Here is a 17801-nt window from a genome sequence, read left to right on the forward strand (position 1 = left end):
TGCACAAAGTGAGCAATAACGATTTATTCTACAAGAAAATGATTTTAAAATTGATGATACTTTTTAAATCTGTTTTTAATTTTTCAAGTATTTTTATTTGCTATTAGGGCAACGATGTATGTCAATCGTGGTGGATGATTTCTAGTCATTAATGAAATATGTTTTGTTATCAAAGAATAAATATATAAATGAACATAAATGGATACTCATTTATGCTCATTTAATAAATAGATATGAGTATACTCAATTACCCATTTATAAATCACTTAGAATTCTAGTTATTTTTTTATTATTTCTTCGAATGTTGTTTTACAAGAAATAATGGTATTTAATTGTTACTAGATTGATAAAAATTCAAATTTATTTACTTAACACTCACTAAAAGTTGAATTTAAATGTATAATTATTTTTAAACAGATATAAATGAATGAGTCGAATCAACCCACTACCCACCAATTAAATGTATTTAATTGAGTACCCATTTGGACCAATTAAAAATTAATGGACGGATTTAGATGAATTGTTAGTGAGCGAATATGGGCAAATCAACATAATTAGATTGTGATTGACACATTTAATTAGATCTAATCATGACTAGCAAAAGTGGCATCCAGCATATCTAAATTATGGCTATCAAGTAAAGCAACATGTGTAACCAGAAATTAGCTTCCAACCTCAAGTTTCAAGCTCAAAGACTACAACAATTAACTGAAAGAAAACAATTCGATAACCATAATACAATAGACATTAAAGCACGAAACTATCAGCAGCTATGCTTAATCCGACTGCACAACACTCAAACCAACACAATCTTATTAATAAACTCCATTTCATTTGTTAAGTAAACTTACAGCAATACCACATAGATTAGGACTGTCAATGAGATCAGACTGACCCAAAGTCCACCCATTCAATCAGAAAAAATTCACTGAATCTAAGTTTTAATTGGGTCGGACAAAGCTTAAATCTAAATATTAAACTCAAACTAAATGTGAACCAAAATTGGACCATACTAGATTCAAATTCAATTAAAGCTCGATCCGTATATGAGTATAATTAAATATGTAATATATATAATTTCTATAATTTAAAATTATACATATTACAACATCAAATGCTAATAATTTATATATAAATTTGTATTACTAATAATTATAAAATATAGATTATATATAATTATGTATTTAATTATAAGTTTGGGTCAAGCCTGATTTAAACTCAAATCTCATATAATAGAGTGAGATTAGCTTGAACCTTTGTAAAAATTCAAATAATTTGTGAGCCAAGTTTAGACTTGCTAAAACCCAACTCAAAAAATCCAATTGACACCTTATATACTTACATTCTACTAGTAGTCTTCTCCCTCAAAAGTTAGGAATTATTTACTACTGTTACTAATATCAGTAGACAAGCAGGGAGAAGACAACCCAGTGCTCAAGAGTATTCTACAATTAGACCGTAATCGAGTCGAGCTCAAATAGTGTTATACTTGAACTCCATATCTATTAGTATTATATTTGAGCTCAAACTTGTATACTTTTAACACTATTGGAGCTCTTGCTCGAGCTAGATCAAACATGGATATGAAAACTCGAGATCAACTTGCTTAATTTTGTGAAAGCTCAAACTCGATTCATTTGAGCTCATCATCCTACATGTTTTCAAAATGGGATAATTTGGTAGCCTACTCTGAGATTTATTCTAATATCACTTAACATTTTTGAAATTCTTAAAACCTCACTTACCTCTCTTATCAGCTTGACAATGTTAGATATCTCTATCAATGATCACAAATTGATGACATTACCTGTGCATCCTTAATAATTATTTAACCAAAGATCCAAACTAAAAGCGAATTTTTAATCCAAAAAATATAAACAAAATTAACCAAATGACCATCCAATATTAGTCCATATTTTTCTATACACAAGTGGTGGTAAGGCAGCAAAGGCAGTGTTTAATTCAAATTTAGTAACGTCAACCACTTCATATGATTTTGGTAAGTAACTTATGTCTAGAAAATTTTGCAAAACAGATTTGAGGAAGTCAAGCAATGTTTTTAGGAATTATGTATTAATACATGATGTAGTTCAAGTTGTATTTTAAATTAAAATTTTTATACATGCGATTTGCATGTAAAGCCTACTTATAGGAAAAAAATTTATAAATAGGCCAGCATTAAAAAGATTAATCAAAAAATGATCTCATGACCAAATATCAAAACATTACCTATGCAGTTTTTCTTTTCTTTTTTTTCCTATGAAAAGAATATAGTCAATCGCTAGATATTTTCAGTTTTAAATTTTCGTCTTATTTTAATTTTTATTGTTGATGTAAGTTTCATAAATAGGATAACATAAGGTTAATATTGGAAGAAAAGTTTCGTCTCTCTTGCTTTTCCCCAAAAGGGGCTAAAATTTACAAAAAAATGTCAATTTAAGAGAGAAGTGAGATTTTAAAAACTCTAAGGGTGCTAAGTGATATTGTAAGAAATCTCAAGGAAGGTTTTTGAAACTATCCCTATCAATGTTCAAATAGGTTTTCTTTAAAGTGGGCACCCGGTTTCCCTTTTTTTGGCAAAGTAAACTTTTATTTATTTGTTTGTTTTTTCGTGAGAGTGTAAACAATATGGGGGTGAATAATAATTTTAGAGTTTTTGTAGAGGACTTTTGTTTTTTTTTTTTTTAAAACAACTCTCATCTTGTCCGTGTCAGGAGCCAGAGGCAAAAAGCCTTTGAAATAGCCTGAATATTTCTCTGTTAGCCTTAGCAGTAAACTGTTGAATGCCTTCGTATTGTACCCATCAAGGCATTAACCGAAGAGTCAATGTCCATTTGTGCCAAAAATTAAATAAAGGGTCAGTGTTTATTGGACATTCATTAAAAGATATATTTTATGTATTAAATTTTCAAAAAATGTAAGACTAATTGAGAAAAATGTGTAAATATAAGGGAGATTAATAATTTTTTGTATGCTTGTATACACTAGTTCGGATGGAATTTAGGCGAGTTGCATGTTGATTAGAAAAACCCTTAAATAAATACACATTGAGTCAAGATTAAACGACTAGGAAAAAAAAGAAAAGAAAAAGAAAGGAGGGGCAAAGCACAATACTTGGGATTCTCGATGACATGTTTTCTATGTCAATTCAATGACACCTATAGCATTGTATTAAGAATCCTGTTATCATTTACACTTTAATTTTTTAATAATTCAACTTGATTTGATTTAAAACAAATTTTCTCTGCCTCTAAAACTTTGAATCAAAATTAACTAATCGGTCTAATTCATATACCAATAGCTTTTGCGTGGCAGATTATTAAGCACAAGGCATTCACACTAAAGTGACTTCACGGTCGACAGCAGTCTATTTTTCTCTGGAAGTAGTGGGAATCAGGTGGCCTTTGTTCTACCTCAAAAACTTTAGTGTTTGCTAGCTAGTGAACTCTTTTCAACTGCCAATTTCCAACGTCCAACAATTTCTCACACACTCACACACATAACGCGCATTCACACACACAATGGCCGGCACAAGTTCTTCCGCATTTATCACGTCCAAGCTAGAATTTCCAGTTCCCTATTTTCACGGACTTACAAAGAGACTTCCACCTTTGACCCCTTTTAATAACAGAAGCCATGACTGCTTTTGCAATCATAATAAGTTCTTGATTTCTCCCATAACTTCAGAATTTAGAATTTCAAAATCTAGTGGGCTGGTTTTATGTTCACTTGTGGATGTGGACTCGTCAATAGATGACGCAGCTAAAGCGATTACTCCTCAAGTTGAAGTTAAGACCAGGTAACTTTTATATAATCTACAGATTCTGCTCTTCTACTTCTTGAGACTTATTGTTTCTTATTAAAAAGAAGCTTAAAATATTGTTGGATGTTCATTATGATTTTTTTGGTACCTCTAAACATCTATCAGCTTTTGGCATGGTGAAGATTTTGCAATGTCCAGGGCTGGACTGCTGCTAGTTGTACCTTATCCAAGAGCACATTGGCTAGTTTCAATCTTTAATCATCTTGCAAAAATAGTGCAACAAATAATGGGATAAACGACATTGGCTATTGGATAAGGGTATTTGTGCTGCAGAAAAGTAAAAGGAATTTTAATTTGATGAGAAAGCAAAAAAGTTGAAGGTGATTGGCTGCTAGACAGTATGTGAAACATGACAGCTGATGCAACTTTAGGTAATGAAGTTATATAAAAATCTGCTGGTTGTGGTACATATTCTTGCCTTGCAATTAACTGTTTATAATAATTTTGCAAAACCAAATACTATGACCCATTCTATTTAGGAGAATAGACAAATTTTTAGGCAAAGCTGAGAATGAAGTAGAACATTCAGTTTAAGGCAAGGAATACTTGTTAAGTATGTTATTTGTGTTATTTTGAAAGCTATGGCCTGTTATGTTAATTGGAGTAAATCTATCGTTTTGTGGATTCTGTTTGTTTGATACTTTTGCTCTTGCCTTGTAGTATATGGAACTGGAGAGGTTATTCTATTCGCTACCAATATGCTGGAAGCAGTGGACCGGCACTTGTTTTAGTTCATGGTTTTGGAGCAAACAGGTCTACATCGATCAAATTTTTGCTTCTCGTCAACTATTTGATATAGGTATTAACTGCAAAAACAGGTCTACATCGATCACATTTTTCCTTCCCATCAACTATTTGATATAGGTTTTAACTGCAAAACTGCATATCAACCAGGACAATTTCTGCATTTTCCCTGGGTTTGTTTATCGAAATTTATAGTATACTCTATTAACTCTTTAGAGGTTTTAGGATATAGGTCTCTTTTTGCCATTAACTTGAGGAAATCTTTAATCGATGCAAAGCTGCACCTATACATGAAGTTTAGAAAAGATATTGGAGTGATCCTGTGGTTCTTTTATTCACTTTTTGGTTTAAGGTGAGAAATCTGGGTAAATAACTTAAGGGGCAAAAAGAAAGGAACTTCTTGATTTTCAGCATAATGCAAGATATATTAATGGACCAAGTAATTGATTACCATGGGAATTTTGTCCAGAAACTGAAGTCTGAGTTTTAGCTAAGAGTAACTTGGATATACTGAACTGGCAGAATGGTTCTTCTAGATTTTCTTTTAGAAACTGTTATGGAAATTTTCAACATACTGTTTGGAGTTGAAAACCAGTGCACAAGGCTCCTATTGCTGGAGGGGGTGGAAAGGTCCAGGTGCATGCATATTTAGTCTTACAACCAAAGGGCTTTCTTTTTGTGTATTAGATCTTTGACCTTCTCAAGCACTTTTAAGAAGGCTAATGTGGTCGGCGTTTTAGAAGGGGCCAGTAAAATGTAAAAAACTTTGGAACAAAGTGCTTGTAATACCAGTAAAAAGTGCTTGTAACTACTAGGGGGCAATATATTCTCAAAGATCTACTATAGAATCAGAATGCTGTTACCAAGCAACCAGGAATAACAGAACATACCAGAAAATATAATAAGAGGAAAAGTGAAAACAGAAAAATCTTATGTTCATTTAAGATAAGTCACATCAAAATCTTTTACAAAATGCACCGATTTGAAAACTGCAGTCTTCTTCTCTAATGTACTGATGTCTCCTCCTTATCTCACCAATGAGATTACAAAAATTAAAATTTGTTCTCCGGTAAAAGCAATCTGGTACCGCCATCTTCATCAGGGAAATTTTTGTAAAACAGTCCATTTCATTGACCGTATAAAGAGAACTACAGCTCATTTTCTTCTACATGACACTTGTTATGTCTTATGGAGATAAAGTATCCAATGCCTTGTGGCTATTACTTTGCACCAGTAGAGATAATCTGTTCCTGTTGTCTTTAAGGTTTTTTAATAACACTTGCAGACAATTTGGAACAGCCTGAGTTTTAAGAATAAAATTGGGAACTAATTGCAGCTTAACTTTAAAGTTTAATCCACCTTCAATTCTTTCATTTTGTCTAAACTCTTTGTCGATCATTGAAAAATTACCACCTGATCTGGGTACTGTACCACCATTTTTCCTTAACAGTGACCATTGGAGGAAAAATTTGCCAGTTCTTGCACAGTCACACAGGGTATTTTCTGTTGATCTCATTGGTTATGGTTATTCAGACAAACCAAACCCATGTGAACTTCAGGAGCATAATTTTTATACATTCGAGACTTGGGGGAGCCAGCTAAATGACTTCTGTATTGATGTTGTCAAGGATGAAGCGTTCTTCATCTGCAATTCAATTGGAGGTGATACTTCAACAAGTTATTTTCTTTCAAAAGTTAATGCCTGCATGTTTTCATTGCTACAAAATGTGAATCCACTATCTATTACTGCAATAAAGAGAAGCTGTAATATTCTGAAGATGTTCAGCTTCAGGCAGTGTGCTGTAACATCTTCATTGCTTTGTTCTTTAAGTGAACTCTATCTTTAGTACAGTAGTAGTTTCTAAAGCCAAATTGCATTTATAGTAGTGCAGAAAACATATGATTATCTAAATATAGCACTGATATTAATCTGTTGGCTGCTAGTAATTGTCAAATGTAAATTTTGAGAAGAGGCATTTTTAAACATTTAAAGTTGTCAGCTCACTGACTTTTAAACTCCAATGTTTGAATCTTCTTCTTGTGCAATAGTAGTCATAGTAGTATATCTCACCTAGGAATTTGTAGTTATGATAAAATGGTTTGAAGTCTTTAAGCCCTGCAATGACCTATAAGGTATTGCAGGATATTTGATTTACACCCATGAAAAAATGGACTATTGAACGATATCATATTAAAGCTTTATTTTGTAAAGAAGGCTCTCTTACAGTGATATGGGTAGGAACTTCTCGGCCTAGTTCTTATACTTCCTTCTAAACAGATAGCAAAACAGTCTGAATGTTATAGCTGCTCAACTTCTTAAGTAGAAAGTGAGATGATGACATTTCTGTTCTTCTAATAGACAAGAAATTCTGGCATCTCTCCATAAAATTCATGCTGGGGTAGAGGGTCCAAGAATTAAAAGAACATATCTTAGGTGGTCATAATATGGTCTTAGACACGCAAACAATTTTGTTTGATAATATTATGGTTGAGTAATTCAACTTGTCTTATTCAAGAATGTTTAAACTGAAATTTCTGGCCATCGATGATCCTGCTCCTGTACTTTCGAGCAGAACTGATGTGCCTTTCTGAAATTAATGTTCCATTGTGGGGAGCCCTGGACTCTTTTAAGTCAGTTATGTTGAAAGTGATCTGATGCATTTATTGTGTAGGAGTTGTTGGACTTCAGGCTGCAGTTACTCAGCCACAACTCTGCAGAGGGATTGTTCTTTTAAACATATCACTCAGGATGCTTCACATAAAGAAGCAGCCTTGGTATGGAAAGCCTCTAATCAAGTCATTTCAGAATTTGCTGAGGTAACCTCTATGAACTTATCTTGTAAACTTTTCCTTTATCGGTTCTACATATTTATTTTGACATTTAACTATTACAATTGTTCATTCATCATTTTCAGAAACACTGCTCTTGGAAAGTTCTTTTTCAAATCTGTTGCCACATCTGAGGCAGTGAAAAGTATACTTTGCCAGGTAAATAAGTTAAAGATGCATCCTGTTCATCATCATCTATTGGTCTATAGGAGCTGGAAGAAAAAGAAGAAAAATCTACACAAAGCAAAAAGCCCATTGAATGAAATTTATAATAGTTTTCATCTTTAGTTTATGAGAGTGGCTGATGTTTGCGGGAAACCTCATGGTAAATTCCAAGGGACCATTACAATATTGGATGAAATTATCCAAACTTTCTAGGATTAGATGTATTGGTTGAAATTGATTCTCTGTACTCTATAACCAAGAAAACCTGCAGGCTGTAGGTCCTCATTCCAGTTCTTATTGCAACTGTGAGTTTTAGAAATTTTATAATTATATGAGAGACAGAAGCCAATATTTTCAACATTGCTTGGCTTATTTGATGCTTAACACTACAGCAACTGGTTTAATGATTTTAGAACTTAATCAGTTGCTGATCTATGTAAGTAGAAATGAAAAAGTTCCATAAATCGCATCAAAATACTATTTTGACATATAATGTACATGGAATTCTTGGAATCTGGTTTTGCATGTCTGCTAATCCATGACTCATGCATATAAATATAATGTCAAACTGTTAATTTTAGTATTTGCAATGATGCAGTTATTAAACGTGTTGACAAAACTTGAGGAGGATATATTGTTAATGTTGGTTATCTTTGCACTTTGCATGGCTCGGAGGCATTAACAAATTAAGGTTTCAGATGGGTTGAAATATTATTTATTTGCATCTTCTTTTCCATTTGACTGAGATAGATCATTGGTTCAAGGAAAATTGCATAGGTCATTACATATCATATAGTCAGTGTACTTGGACAACTGTGTCCTTATTACTAATTCTGCATTTTATGAATTACGAGTTATGCTCTTTTTCTTTCTCCTTCTTGTATGAAGAGAAGTTCTCATGATGACATAAGGATCTCTCAATTCCACAAATTTGTTTGTTTGGTGTAGTTTTAATTTGTCTCACTTGTCATGACAAGTTGGAAAAGGATTTCTGATCTTTATGTGCTTCGAGCCATTGATTCTAATGGGAAGCCATGTTTTCATCTGTTCTATGTACTTTCACATGTCAGCCTGTCTCTGTAGTTAAAGAGAAAAAAGGCGACAAGGATCCCCAAAGTTATACTTTTTGTATTTAGATGAATGATTGGCAGTGAAATTCAAACTTTGACATCAAAACATAAAATGTTTGAAGTGTACTTTGAAAAGTGTAGGGATTCAAACCATTATTGAGGAAAGCTCTACAGAAATGGCTGCAGTTGTAAAATTTTCACCTTCTGAAAATTTCTTAGGGAATTAGCAGGTTCCTTCTAGTTGCTTCGAGTCATCAGTGTTTGAAGCTAAAGTTTCATGTTCTTTCAATTTTCAGCTGTATTTGATATATAAAGGGCTAATAACTTAATTCTAATACCTTACTATGGTTATGAGCTCATAAGAAATTATTTGACATGATTAAGTCAAGAATCACATCATCATACAGTGCAACTAATGTTCTTTGTATCAGTGTTATCATGATACATCACAGGTAACAGATGAATTAGTAGACATCATCCTTCGCCCAGGGCTTGAACCAGGTGCTGCTGATGTGTTTCTCGAGTTCATTTGTTATTCTGGAGGGCCACTTCCTGAGGAACTACTCCCCCAAGTGAAGGTAAAGACAATGAATTCTTTACCAATCAATTTTTGCTATTTGTTTGCTTCTGTTTACTGACATCCAATGCTCCGCACGGCTTCCTTATAGTGTCCTGTATTGGTAGCATGGGGTGACAAAGATCCATGGGAACCACTTGAGCTTGGACGAGCCTATGAAAAATTTGACTCTGTGGAAGATTTTGTTGTTCTGCCTGATGTTGGCCACTGTCCTCAAGATGAGGCTCCCCACCTTGTCAACCCCCTCATTGAGTCGTTTGTTGCTCGTCATTCAGTGCCTAAAGGTAACATTTCCCATGAGGCTTCCTGATGTGCTGCAAGGTCTATTCTCAAAACCCTGGTGCCACTAAAGGTTCTGCTGATGCTCCAAGCCATTTTCCATTCAATATATTATGCCATGAACATTCTTTGAATTATGATTCATGTGAGATTCTTTCAACAATTAGTGGTGAAATCTAGATATTTACTTGCAAACAAAAACCAAAAAATTCACCACCAGTCTGTTACAGATTAACAGTAGCTTAATGAAACAAAGCAAAACTTGTAAAAAACTTTTCCTTGATTACCATCAAAGATTGCATTGTAATTCATCTGAAACAAAAAGATTAGCTTTAAAGAGGAATTGACCAGAGGGAGATGTTTTGGTCCTGATGTTTCCAAAGTTTGTGATTTTAAGCAGATTTAAAACAATTATCAAAAATGGAACAATGACTAATAGTCAATGTCAAATTGCGATTAGTCAACAAGTTTGACTTTGCACTTTTGGTCTCTAATATTTTGATTTTGAATCATTATATTTTTTAACTTTTGAATAATGATATTAAGAGTTTTAGCATGAATTGAGATATAAATTAGAATGAAATAGTATTAAATGGGTAATAAGAACTCTAATTAAACATCTTTTTCTTCTTTTCTTTTATTTTTATTGCATTTATTTATGCTAATAATATATCATATGTGTCTTTCTTTTGCATAGTTAGTCTCATATTTAATATGGTATACATATGTTATTGTTTCTCATTATTAGTTAAAACACTTTATATTGGCACAACATGATCATAGCCTAAATATCATATCTTTGTAAGATGAGTTATAATTGGATATTAATATACCAATAATAAATAAAACATAGACTAGTACAAGAAAAGGGGAATTCTAGTTTTATAATCTAAATTTATTATAGTTACTACAAAAATTGTTGCACATCTTGTGTATGTAAGTTTCAAATTCTTGTAGTTAGCCATTGTATATGTAAAAACTAGTGAATGAAAGTATCAATTTGAAGTAATTTTAGGAATTCTTAAAAGAAAAACTATCTTTTACTTTTTGTTATCTTTCCTACCAATTGAAAATTAACGCTCCAATATCTGTGTGCCTTGATAATCATTTAATGGTACATATGATGTGTATGAAATGTCAACTTCATTTCAAATACAATTTATAACCTATTAAAATGCCAAAGAATGATCAACTTAATTTACAAAAAGTATATATATTCCTTATATTTTAAAGGGATATTAATTAAGTTTTTTAATTATCATTAATAATAAAAATAGTAAAAATCATTGTCAATTAATTATTTGAGACTAACTATGCAAAAGAAAAGAAACATATGATATATTATTAGCATAAATAAATGAAATAAAAATAAAAAGAGAAAAAGAAGTTTAATTATAATTATTACTATTCATTTAATACCATTTCATTCTAATTTACCTCTCAATTCACGCTAAAATCCTTAATATCACTATTTAAAAATTAGAAAAATATAATGATTCAAAATCAAAACACTGGAAACTAAAAATACAAAGCCAAAATTGTTGACTAACGGCAATTTGATGTTGGCTATTAGTCATTGTTCCATTTTTGTTAATTGTCCTAAATCTGCTTAAACTTTGGAGACTAGATTTATTTTGGCCAAAATATTGGGGACCAATCACAAACTTGGGGGACTAGTTTATTTTAATTGAAATATTGGGGACCAATTAAGCACACAGACCAAATATTAGCTATTCAAACTACAATTTCTCCCATTAACTCGATGAACAAGTTGCAAATACAGTCGCATCACACTCTCACCCAGAGGAATTTGGTCGGTTAAAACCAGTCTGTCAGTCCCTGGTCCTCAGGAACTGCTTCTTTACAAAGAAAAGTAGCGTGCTTTTCTCTTCTTCCCATTGTTCTTATAGACAAAAGTAGGATTCATCATGTAGAATACACAGATAAGCTAACAGCTCTACGACACAAGACAATAAGTCACCACCATCTCTTCAATATATATACACACGGAAGAACTAGGGTTCCTGAGAGAAGTCTAACAGCGCAAACTTTACATGCAAACCAATTTTACCACCTTCAGTCACCAGCTTAGCAGCTGTTACCAACCAATGCCCTGGAAAATCATAAGGGCCCCGTGCAACCTCCGACGTGTCTACAAATTTGAGCAACTTTGTAGAGCGGACGGGCACAGGAGGACCATCAGGATATACACCTGAGTTCAGAACAGCTGGAAGCTGTTTTGGTGCATCGTTCGCCGCCCGCTGTGTAAATGTAAAAGTCGTGCTCAGATTTGTGAGAAAATTCGACTTTCGAGAAGCTTCTGGTGCAACTGCCCACTCTGTCTTTCGGATAAAGCAGTTCGGTATGTGAGTGTAAAGCAAGCGAAGGTGAAGAACAGTTCTTGGCCAATTTCCTTTGCTGATAAGTTGTGCACCTGTTACTATAAAAACACCACTTGATTCTCCATTTATCCATCCTGGATCATGCTTTACAACAGAGGAGCACACATTTGAAAACCTCTTCCATCTGACTGGTTCTAAGAATTGCAGACTAGATTCATAGTCATCCGAACCTCGCCACTGACAAGGCTTGGTTATGCTAGCGTCAGCTGAAGCAGATGCCATAATGTTGGGGAGACTTGAAAGATGCTGCACATGTATTGCCAATCGGTTGCATTGTTTACCTTCTAGATAAAGCCGCAAGCCAATAACTGGTTTTTTACTGCTGGAAACCTGGAGATCCAAAGGAGCAAAACATCAGTGACTTCACTTTACGAAGTCCAAAGAGGTATGCTTAGCACAATAAGACGGCTAAATGTTGTATACATGTAATCAAAATAGCAAGACATAACTGATTCAAATGACAGCAAAGCTTCACTTAATTAGATAAATTCTGGTGACGTCCTTACATGTTCTTTGTGACCCACAAGAAAAGCTGGAAACTGGTAAGACCTGAGTTCTTGTTAAGAAAATGACAAATACTGTGCAGCTAACTGCAAATTCTTGAGACTATTTAGTTGTCTCTCTAAAGGTAAAATACTCCTCCAACCTCATTTATTCTAAATAAGGGTTTTAACAGTCTGCTAAACGTCACAGACAAAATATTATCTGGGCATTAAACTTTTAAACCGTGGACCAATAAATTCCTAGAGTTCACTTCTTCTTTGATCCCCATTGTCAAGCATGTATGTCCTCAAATTTCTCTGAAATGCAAACAATAATCAGATCAACAAACACTGCACCTCAAAATAAGCTAATAGCTAAGAAAAGCTTAAGCTAAACTTCTAGACATTAGCAGTGTAGCACCTCCGTTTGTGGGGAAAGTGTGAAGGCTTATAATCGATAAAGAACCTCACTCGTATAGGGCATGGGCATCACCTTTGCACTTTATCCATGATCATCAATATTTGTAACACTTTTCTACAACATAGAAGTGACCTAGTGATACTCATGCTTTAGTTGGTCATAAAGGCCTCCCTTCCAGTACTAATGTATACTGTGTCAGTAATCCAACAGGCAACATGAAATGAATGTTCAAACAAGTCCTTGGCCCATCACAGTAAAAAATCGACCAAACATATCAAACTTCAAACCACAAACTTGAAGTTCTGGACAGTAAAGAACCGCGAGCTACCAGAATTCAAACAAAAAAATTGACATAAACCTTCTTTATGAAGATAGCCTGTGTACTTTGTCCAAATTCAACATTATACAATCTGTATCTCCCTCAGGAGTAGGTTTGATGGCTTTTTAGTTATGAGTCTCAGGCCCTCTCATGCTAAGTAATCCAACCTCATGTTGACATCGACCCTGATTACAGAGTCTAGCACTTTAAGACCTGTAATGCTTTAACTGTGTATCTGCCATCTCTTCAAGTGACAATGATTTTATTCTCAATTTTTTTTTCATTTTCTTTTGGACCTAGAACAAAAGGGTTGCTGGGGTGTTTTGGATGTATAGCCAATCAAGAGAGTACTAGCAGGATCAGGGCCATAAGTAAAACTCTTATTAGTAAGTTTATAGTAATGTATTATTCCCCCACTCCCTAGAGATTTAAATATGTCAAAGACAACTTCTCCACTGACTCATCCTGAGATGGGTTGACAATCCATTTCTTCTACCAACTTCTTTTCTCCCATTGCAAGTATATTTAGTTTGATCATATCCTTCTAATTGACATGGGTTGCAATAGCACAGCGCAAAAAAAATCCAAAAATTAAACCCTAAATTGAGATTTAAATCATAAAAATCAGACGACTTCAATTTTAGTTAACAAGTACACCAGACAGAGACCTTTGGACATTAGATGATGGTTCTGACCTACTTGCCACGTTATGCACTAACAAGAAAACAAGTTCTTATACATCATTAGCTACTAGCTACTGAAAAAATCCTCTTGTAACATGAAATAAGATTCATTTTGCTCTTTCCTATTGTGGCTACTCTTAACTATGAGAGAGAGAGAGAGAGAGAGCTGGTACCTGACTGGAGCTAACATGAAGCTTCGGACCTAAGAAACTAAACTGCAATTTTGGGCAAGAAGCTTTTCGTATCTGATGTCTCAAAGGAAGCTCACAGTAAAGAGGTGACCACTGCCTGGGAACTTGAAATTCCAAGAAGTATTGTAGATCGTCCAAAGCAGGCTTGTCTGGAATGTGAAATTTCCAGTTTGAAACTTCAAGAAACAGTCAAATTTATCACCAAAAACCAAGAAGTAAATCAAACCACAGACACTTACATCGTAGATACAAATTTATCGCATGACTAAGATAGCCACTTCCTGGAATTCCAGTAAGTAAAGAAGTAATAGGCACAAGTTTGAAAAGTGTGGCCTCTGGGTTGATGGCCACCGTCTGAAGCCACTTGGAGTGGCTTTGGGCAAACACATCTCCTCCCCTTTTTGACCATATAAGTGTGAGCCCCTGTTCAACACTACTATGTGAAAATCAGAGTGACAGAAATGATTGAGAATTACATTTTCATGTAACTTACATCCTTGCTTGACGCTTCGGTAATGCTTGTAAATTGCATGGTATGTGACTGCAACATGCGGTTAAATACCTCAGGGATCTGCAAAACCAACAAGGTGGGTCAAATTGCAATGTTAACTCAATGTCAGAAGACAAATCAAGGGATGGATTTACAAACTTACCTTCTTTTTCCCATCCTTTGTCTTCCGCTCCTGTAGAGGATTCATTCCATCAGAAAACAGTATATCTCCGAGATCCTCCAAACACCCTTTAAGTTCAGAAGGAGGAATGGTTGAGGATGGTTTCTGCTTTACACAAATTACATCCTGGCCTCCAACAGCCATCCCTACCACTATATGCGTTCCATAAGTTTGAATGAACCTGCCTAAGGAAACATCATTAGAATCTCCAAGTAATATTAACATTACATCACAATGTAGAAACAAGTCCATATTTTGATATGAACAGCAAGAAGTATTCCATAAACAGAGAAGAAGTTAAAAAAAAAAAGGAGAGAGAGAGAGAGACAGGGAGAGACAGAAAAAACCAAAGCCCAAAAACAAACAAGAAAGGGAAGACTCCACATCTCACTAACAACCTAAATTTCCGCAAGCCAGCTGAACGAACACAGTTTCTATATATCAAAAAAGACATCAAACACTGAAGGAATAAATTTTACCCATCAAATAAAGCATCTGAAACCAACAAAACAATAGGATGACCAAAGCGCATAGCCTCTTTTGTCAACCTGCTTTAATCTTGCATTAATGAACATGTACAGAGACTTCCAGAGGAGAATGCGTAATATCATACTAGTTCATCGAACAAGATTTGGGATATGGGCTTTCTTGATTATATGCTTTTTAATCTTATAACACAGAAAGGCAACATAATGAGTTAAAAATATACCTAGAGAGTTTGGCAGGATCCCAATGAGATGGCACAGCTTTTTTTACTTTCTCGTGGAGCACCAATGGAGATGCTGTGAGGTGAAGATAGTACAATGAGATGAAATAACCATCAAAAGCAAGATGTTTAACATCTGCAGCATCATTCATCCATGCTCCACTTAAATCAAATAATGCATTCAAATATCCTGATGGAACTTTCCCCTGTACGGATGACTTCTGATTCAGCAACTCCGACATCTGCAACAATAATAGCAATTACACCATGCTAAGCTAGTGATTCCCAAACTCACATAATTTTTTAGGATTAATATTTCATCGGCATAATTTGTTAGGATTAATATTCTTATTCTGTCAGGAACATTGTCTTATACCAACAGGTCTAGTACACGCTACATATGCAAAAGAAAAAATAAAATAAAATAAAATTTGAATAGAGTTTATGTATCATTATTTTACACTCTAGAAAACATTAATCCGATCAATTAACACAAGTATTACAAAATTAACAACCGAATTTCATATTATACTGTCAATATAATTACAAAATTTCTTATATCATGAGTAACATTTTCTTATGGTTACTGAATTTGTAATTAATAACGGAATTACAAAATTTCTTGTAACGTCAGTGCCATTTTCTTTTACTAGCAGGTCTGAATACAAAAATTCTTATGTATCTTTAACTGAATTACAAAATTTCTTATATAGTTAGTAATATTTCCTTACATTAGTAGGTTTTGATACAGGTGAAAAATAAAATAAAACTTCAATACAGTTTCCGTATCATTAACTAAATTGCAAAATTACTTATACTGCCAGTAACATTTTCTTATATTAGCAGGTTTGGATGCACAAGAAAAAAAAATTAAAATTTGTTAATCCTATAGTTACAAAACTAATATCTGAATTTAATATTTCACCTGATTAAATTCGAGGACGTCGGACTTAAATCGAGTATGCTCTCCTTTATCACATCTTATACTCTCGGACACATTCGGAACCACCACGCCGGCGCCGTTACTTCCGCTGCCGCCGCCGCCACTGACCGGAATTACCATATCCCGTTTATTCTTCTCATCCAGAACAACCAATCTACTATCAGGACACCTTTTCACATACTTGAGTCTGGAATCACTGGCGAAATCGAACCCGCAACCTAAGGCTTCAATGGCTCTTATTTCAATAGGCTTCCACTCGTAGTCTCCGCTGACCTCGAACATTCTTGCTGAAGTTCCGGCAGGCACTAAGACGCCGTTTTCAATGCCAAAACGACGTAGTTTTCCCGGGTATGAACTGACGGCTAAAGCCTGACAAGGTATGACCGAAATAGTGAAATGGGAAGGGAACCGAAAAGGAATTAGTACTAATAATGAAGGACGGTTGACTTTTGACCCGTACTGACTTGTCAATCAAACCACCCAGTTTGGTCAGATAGATCATAGGCGTGTATTTTTGAGTTGAAAATTTCGAACCTTGTAATTTTTTTTTCAACCTTAAAATTAGAGCAAATTGTCCGGATTGCCTCTAAACTCTTGAAATCATTGAGTTTTGATCACGGAACTATTAAAAATTTGGTTTTGGCCAATAAACTATTTAAATTTTAGATTTCGGATCATTCTATTAGATTCAATAGTAAATTATGCCAAATCTGAGTACCTATGCGATTTACGAGACAAAAGAAATGGATAGTTTAGGAAGTTCAGAAGAGTGTTTGTACCACTTCTTTCTTCTCGTATGTATCAATTTCTTCGTCTTTTCTAAAGCAAAACACTTTCTTCGTAAACCCAAACATCAAACGTCTGACAAATCAAGAAAAATGAAACAACGAAATGAATGGAGGGATTGAGCATCAGCAAAAGCTTGTAATGAACAGGATTTTGAATGGAAGGATTTTTGCAAATTTCAGCTTCAAGTGACTTCATTTTGGCCTCCAATTTTGTAACTTTTGCCTTCCACTTTCTTGTAGATTTTTCTAATTCAGCCATCCATTCAGTTTATCCTTCTTAAAAGACTCGGTATAATCAGAACAGATTGAGCGCACATCTCATCATCTAGCCAACCCCAATGTCCACATCCATCCTTCAAAAACAAACAATTTCATTATGTTCCTTACATAATAACAATTTAAATATCTAGGAAGATGGTACAAACCTCCCCTAATGTGCATTTGGCAAACCTTCTTCCCGAATTTTTGTGCAGTCCATGATGTTATTATTGTTGTCTTTATAATACAAACACAAGTAAGTAGATGAGACATGGATGTAGGCAGCATGGATCTTGTTGGCACTGCTCTTGGTGGTGTTAATCTTGTTCGTACTTCCTTCAACCCAAACTGGGTTTCTTCTATTCCTTCTCCTTCTTTCTAGCAGCAAATTTTGGATTTCTTCCACCAAGATGGCGTTAAATCTTACTACCTTTTGGGTTTAAAGAATAA

The 17801-nt window shown here is 34.3% G+C and overlaps 2 protein-coding genes across 2 annotated transcripts; one reads left to right on the plus strand and one right to left on the minus strand.

The window, feature by feature from the left end:
* Positions 1-3462: 3462 nt before the first annotated feature.
* Positions 3463-9650, plus strand: LOC113765764 (pheophytinase, chloroplastic). The gene is made up of 7 exons (XM_027310010.1): positions 3463-3799; positions 4484-4576; positions 6018-6229; positions 7240-7384; positions 7483-7555; positions 9063-9209; positions 9300-9650. The coding sequence occupies exons 1-7, from the start codon at positions 3522-3524 to the stop codon at positions 9516-9518; spliced, it is 1167 nt and encodes a 388-aa protein (XP_027165811.1). The 5' UTR covers positions 3463-3521; the 3' UTR covers positions 9519-9650.
* A 1570-nt stretch (positions 9651-11220) lies between these two features.
* Positions 11221-16677, minus strand: LOC113765471 (MACPF domain-containing protein At1g14780-like). Its single transcript, XM_027309666.1, has 7 exons — positions 16288-16677; positions 15366-15604; positions 14639-14837; positions 14479-14556; positions 14225-14408; positions 13968-14134; positions 11221-12219 (listed from the first exon to the last, which is right to left on the minus strand). Exons 1-7 carry the CDS (start codon positions 16585-16587, stop codon positions 11503-11505), a joined length of 1884 nt encoding a protein of 627 aa, XP_027165467.1. The 5' UTR covers positions 16588-16677; the 3' UTR covers positions 11221-11502.
* Positions 16678-17801: the final 1124 nt, after the last annotated feature.

This window comes from Coffea eugenioides, chromosome 3, assembly GCF_003713205.1.
Source record: "Coffea eugenioides isolate CCC68of chromosome 3, Ceug_1.0, whole genome shotgun sequence".
Lineage (NCBI taxonomy): Eukaryota > Viridiplantae > Streptophyta > Magnoliopsida > Gentianales > Rubiaceae > Coffea > Coffea eugenioides.

Excerpts from the sequence above, each read along its gene's own strand:
- LOC113765471 (XM_027309666.1), bottom strand. The coding sequence starts at position 16,587 with ATGTTCGAGGTCAGCGGAGACTACGAGTGGAAGCCTATTGAAATAAGA. Across the intron at positions 14,557-14,638 it reads CAAAGGATGGGAAAAAGAAG|ATCCCTGAGGTATTTAACCG; the intron begins GTAAGTTTGTAA and ends TTGGTTTTGCAG. Across the intron at positions 14,409-14,478 it reads CCGAAGCGTCAAGCAAGGAT|GGGCTCACACTTATATGGTC; the intron begins GTAAGTTACATG and ends AGTGTTGAACAG.
- LOC113765764 (XM_027310010.1), top strand. The coding sequence starts at position 3,522 with ATGGCCGGCACAAGTTCTTCCGCATTTATCACGTCCAAGCTAGAATTT. Across the intron at positions 6,230-7,239 it reads CATCTGCAATTCAATTGGAG|GAGTTGTTGGACTTCAGGCT; the intron begins GTGATACTTCAA and ends TTTATTGTGTAG. Across the intron at positions 7,385-7,482 it reads TCATTTCAGAATTTGCTGAG|AAACACTGCTCTTGGAAAGT; the intron begins GTAACCTCTATG and ends CATCATTTTCAG.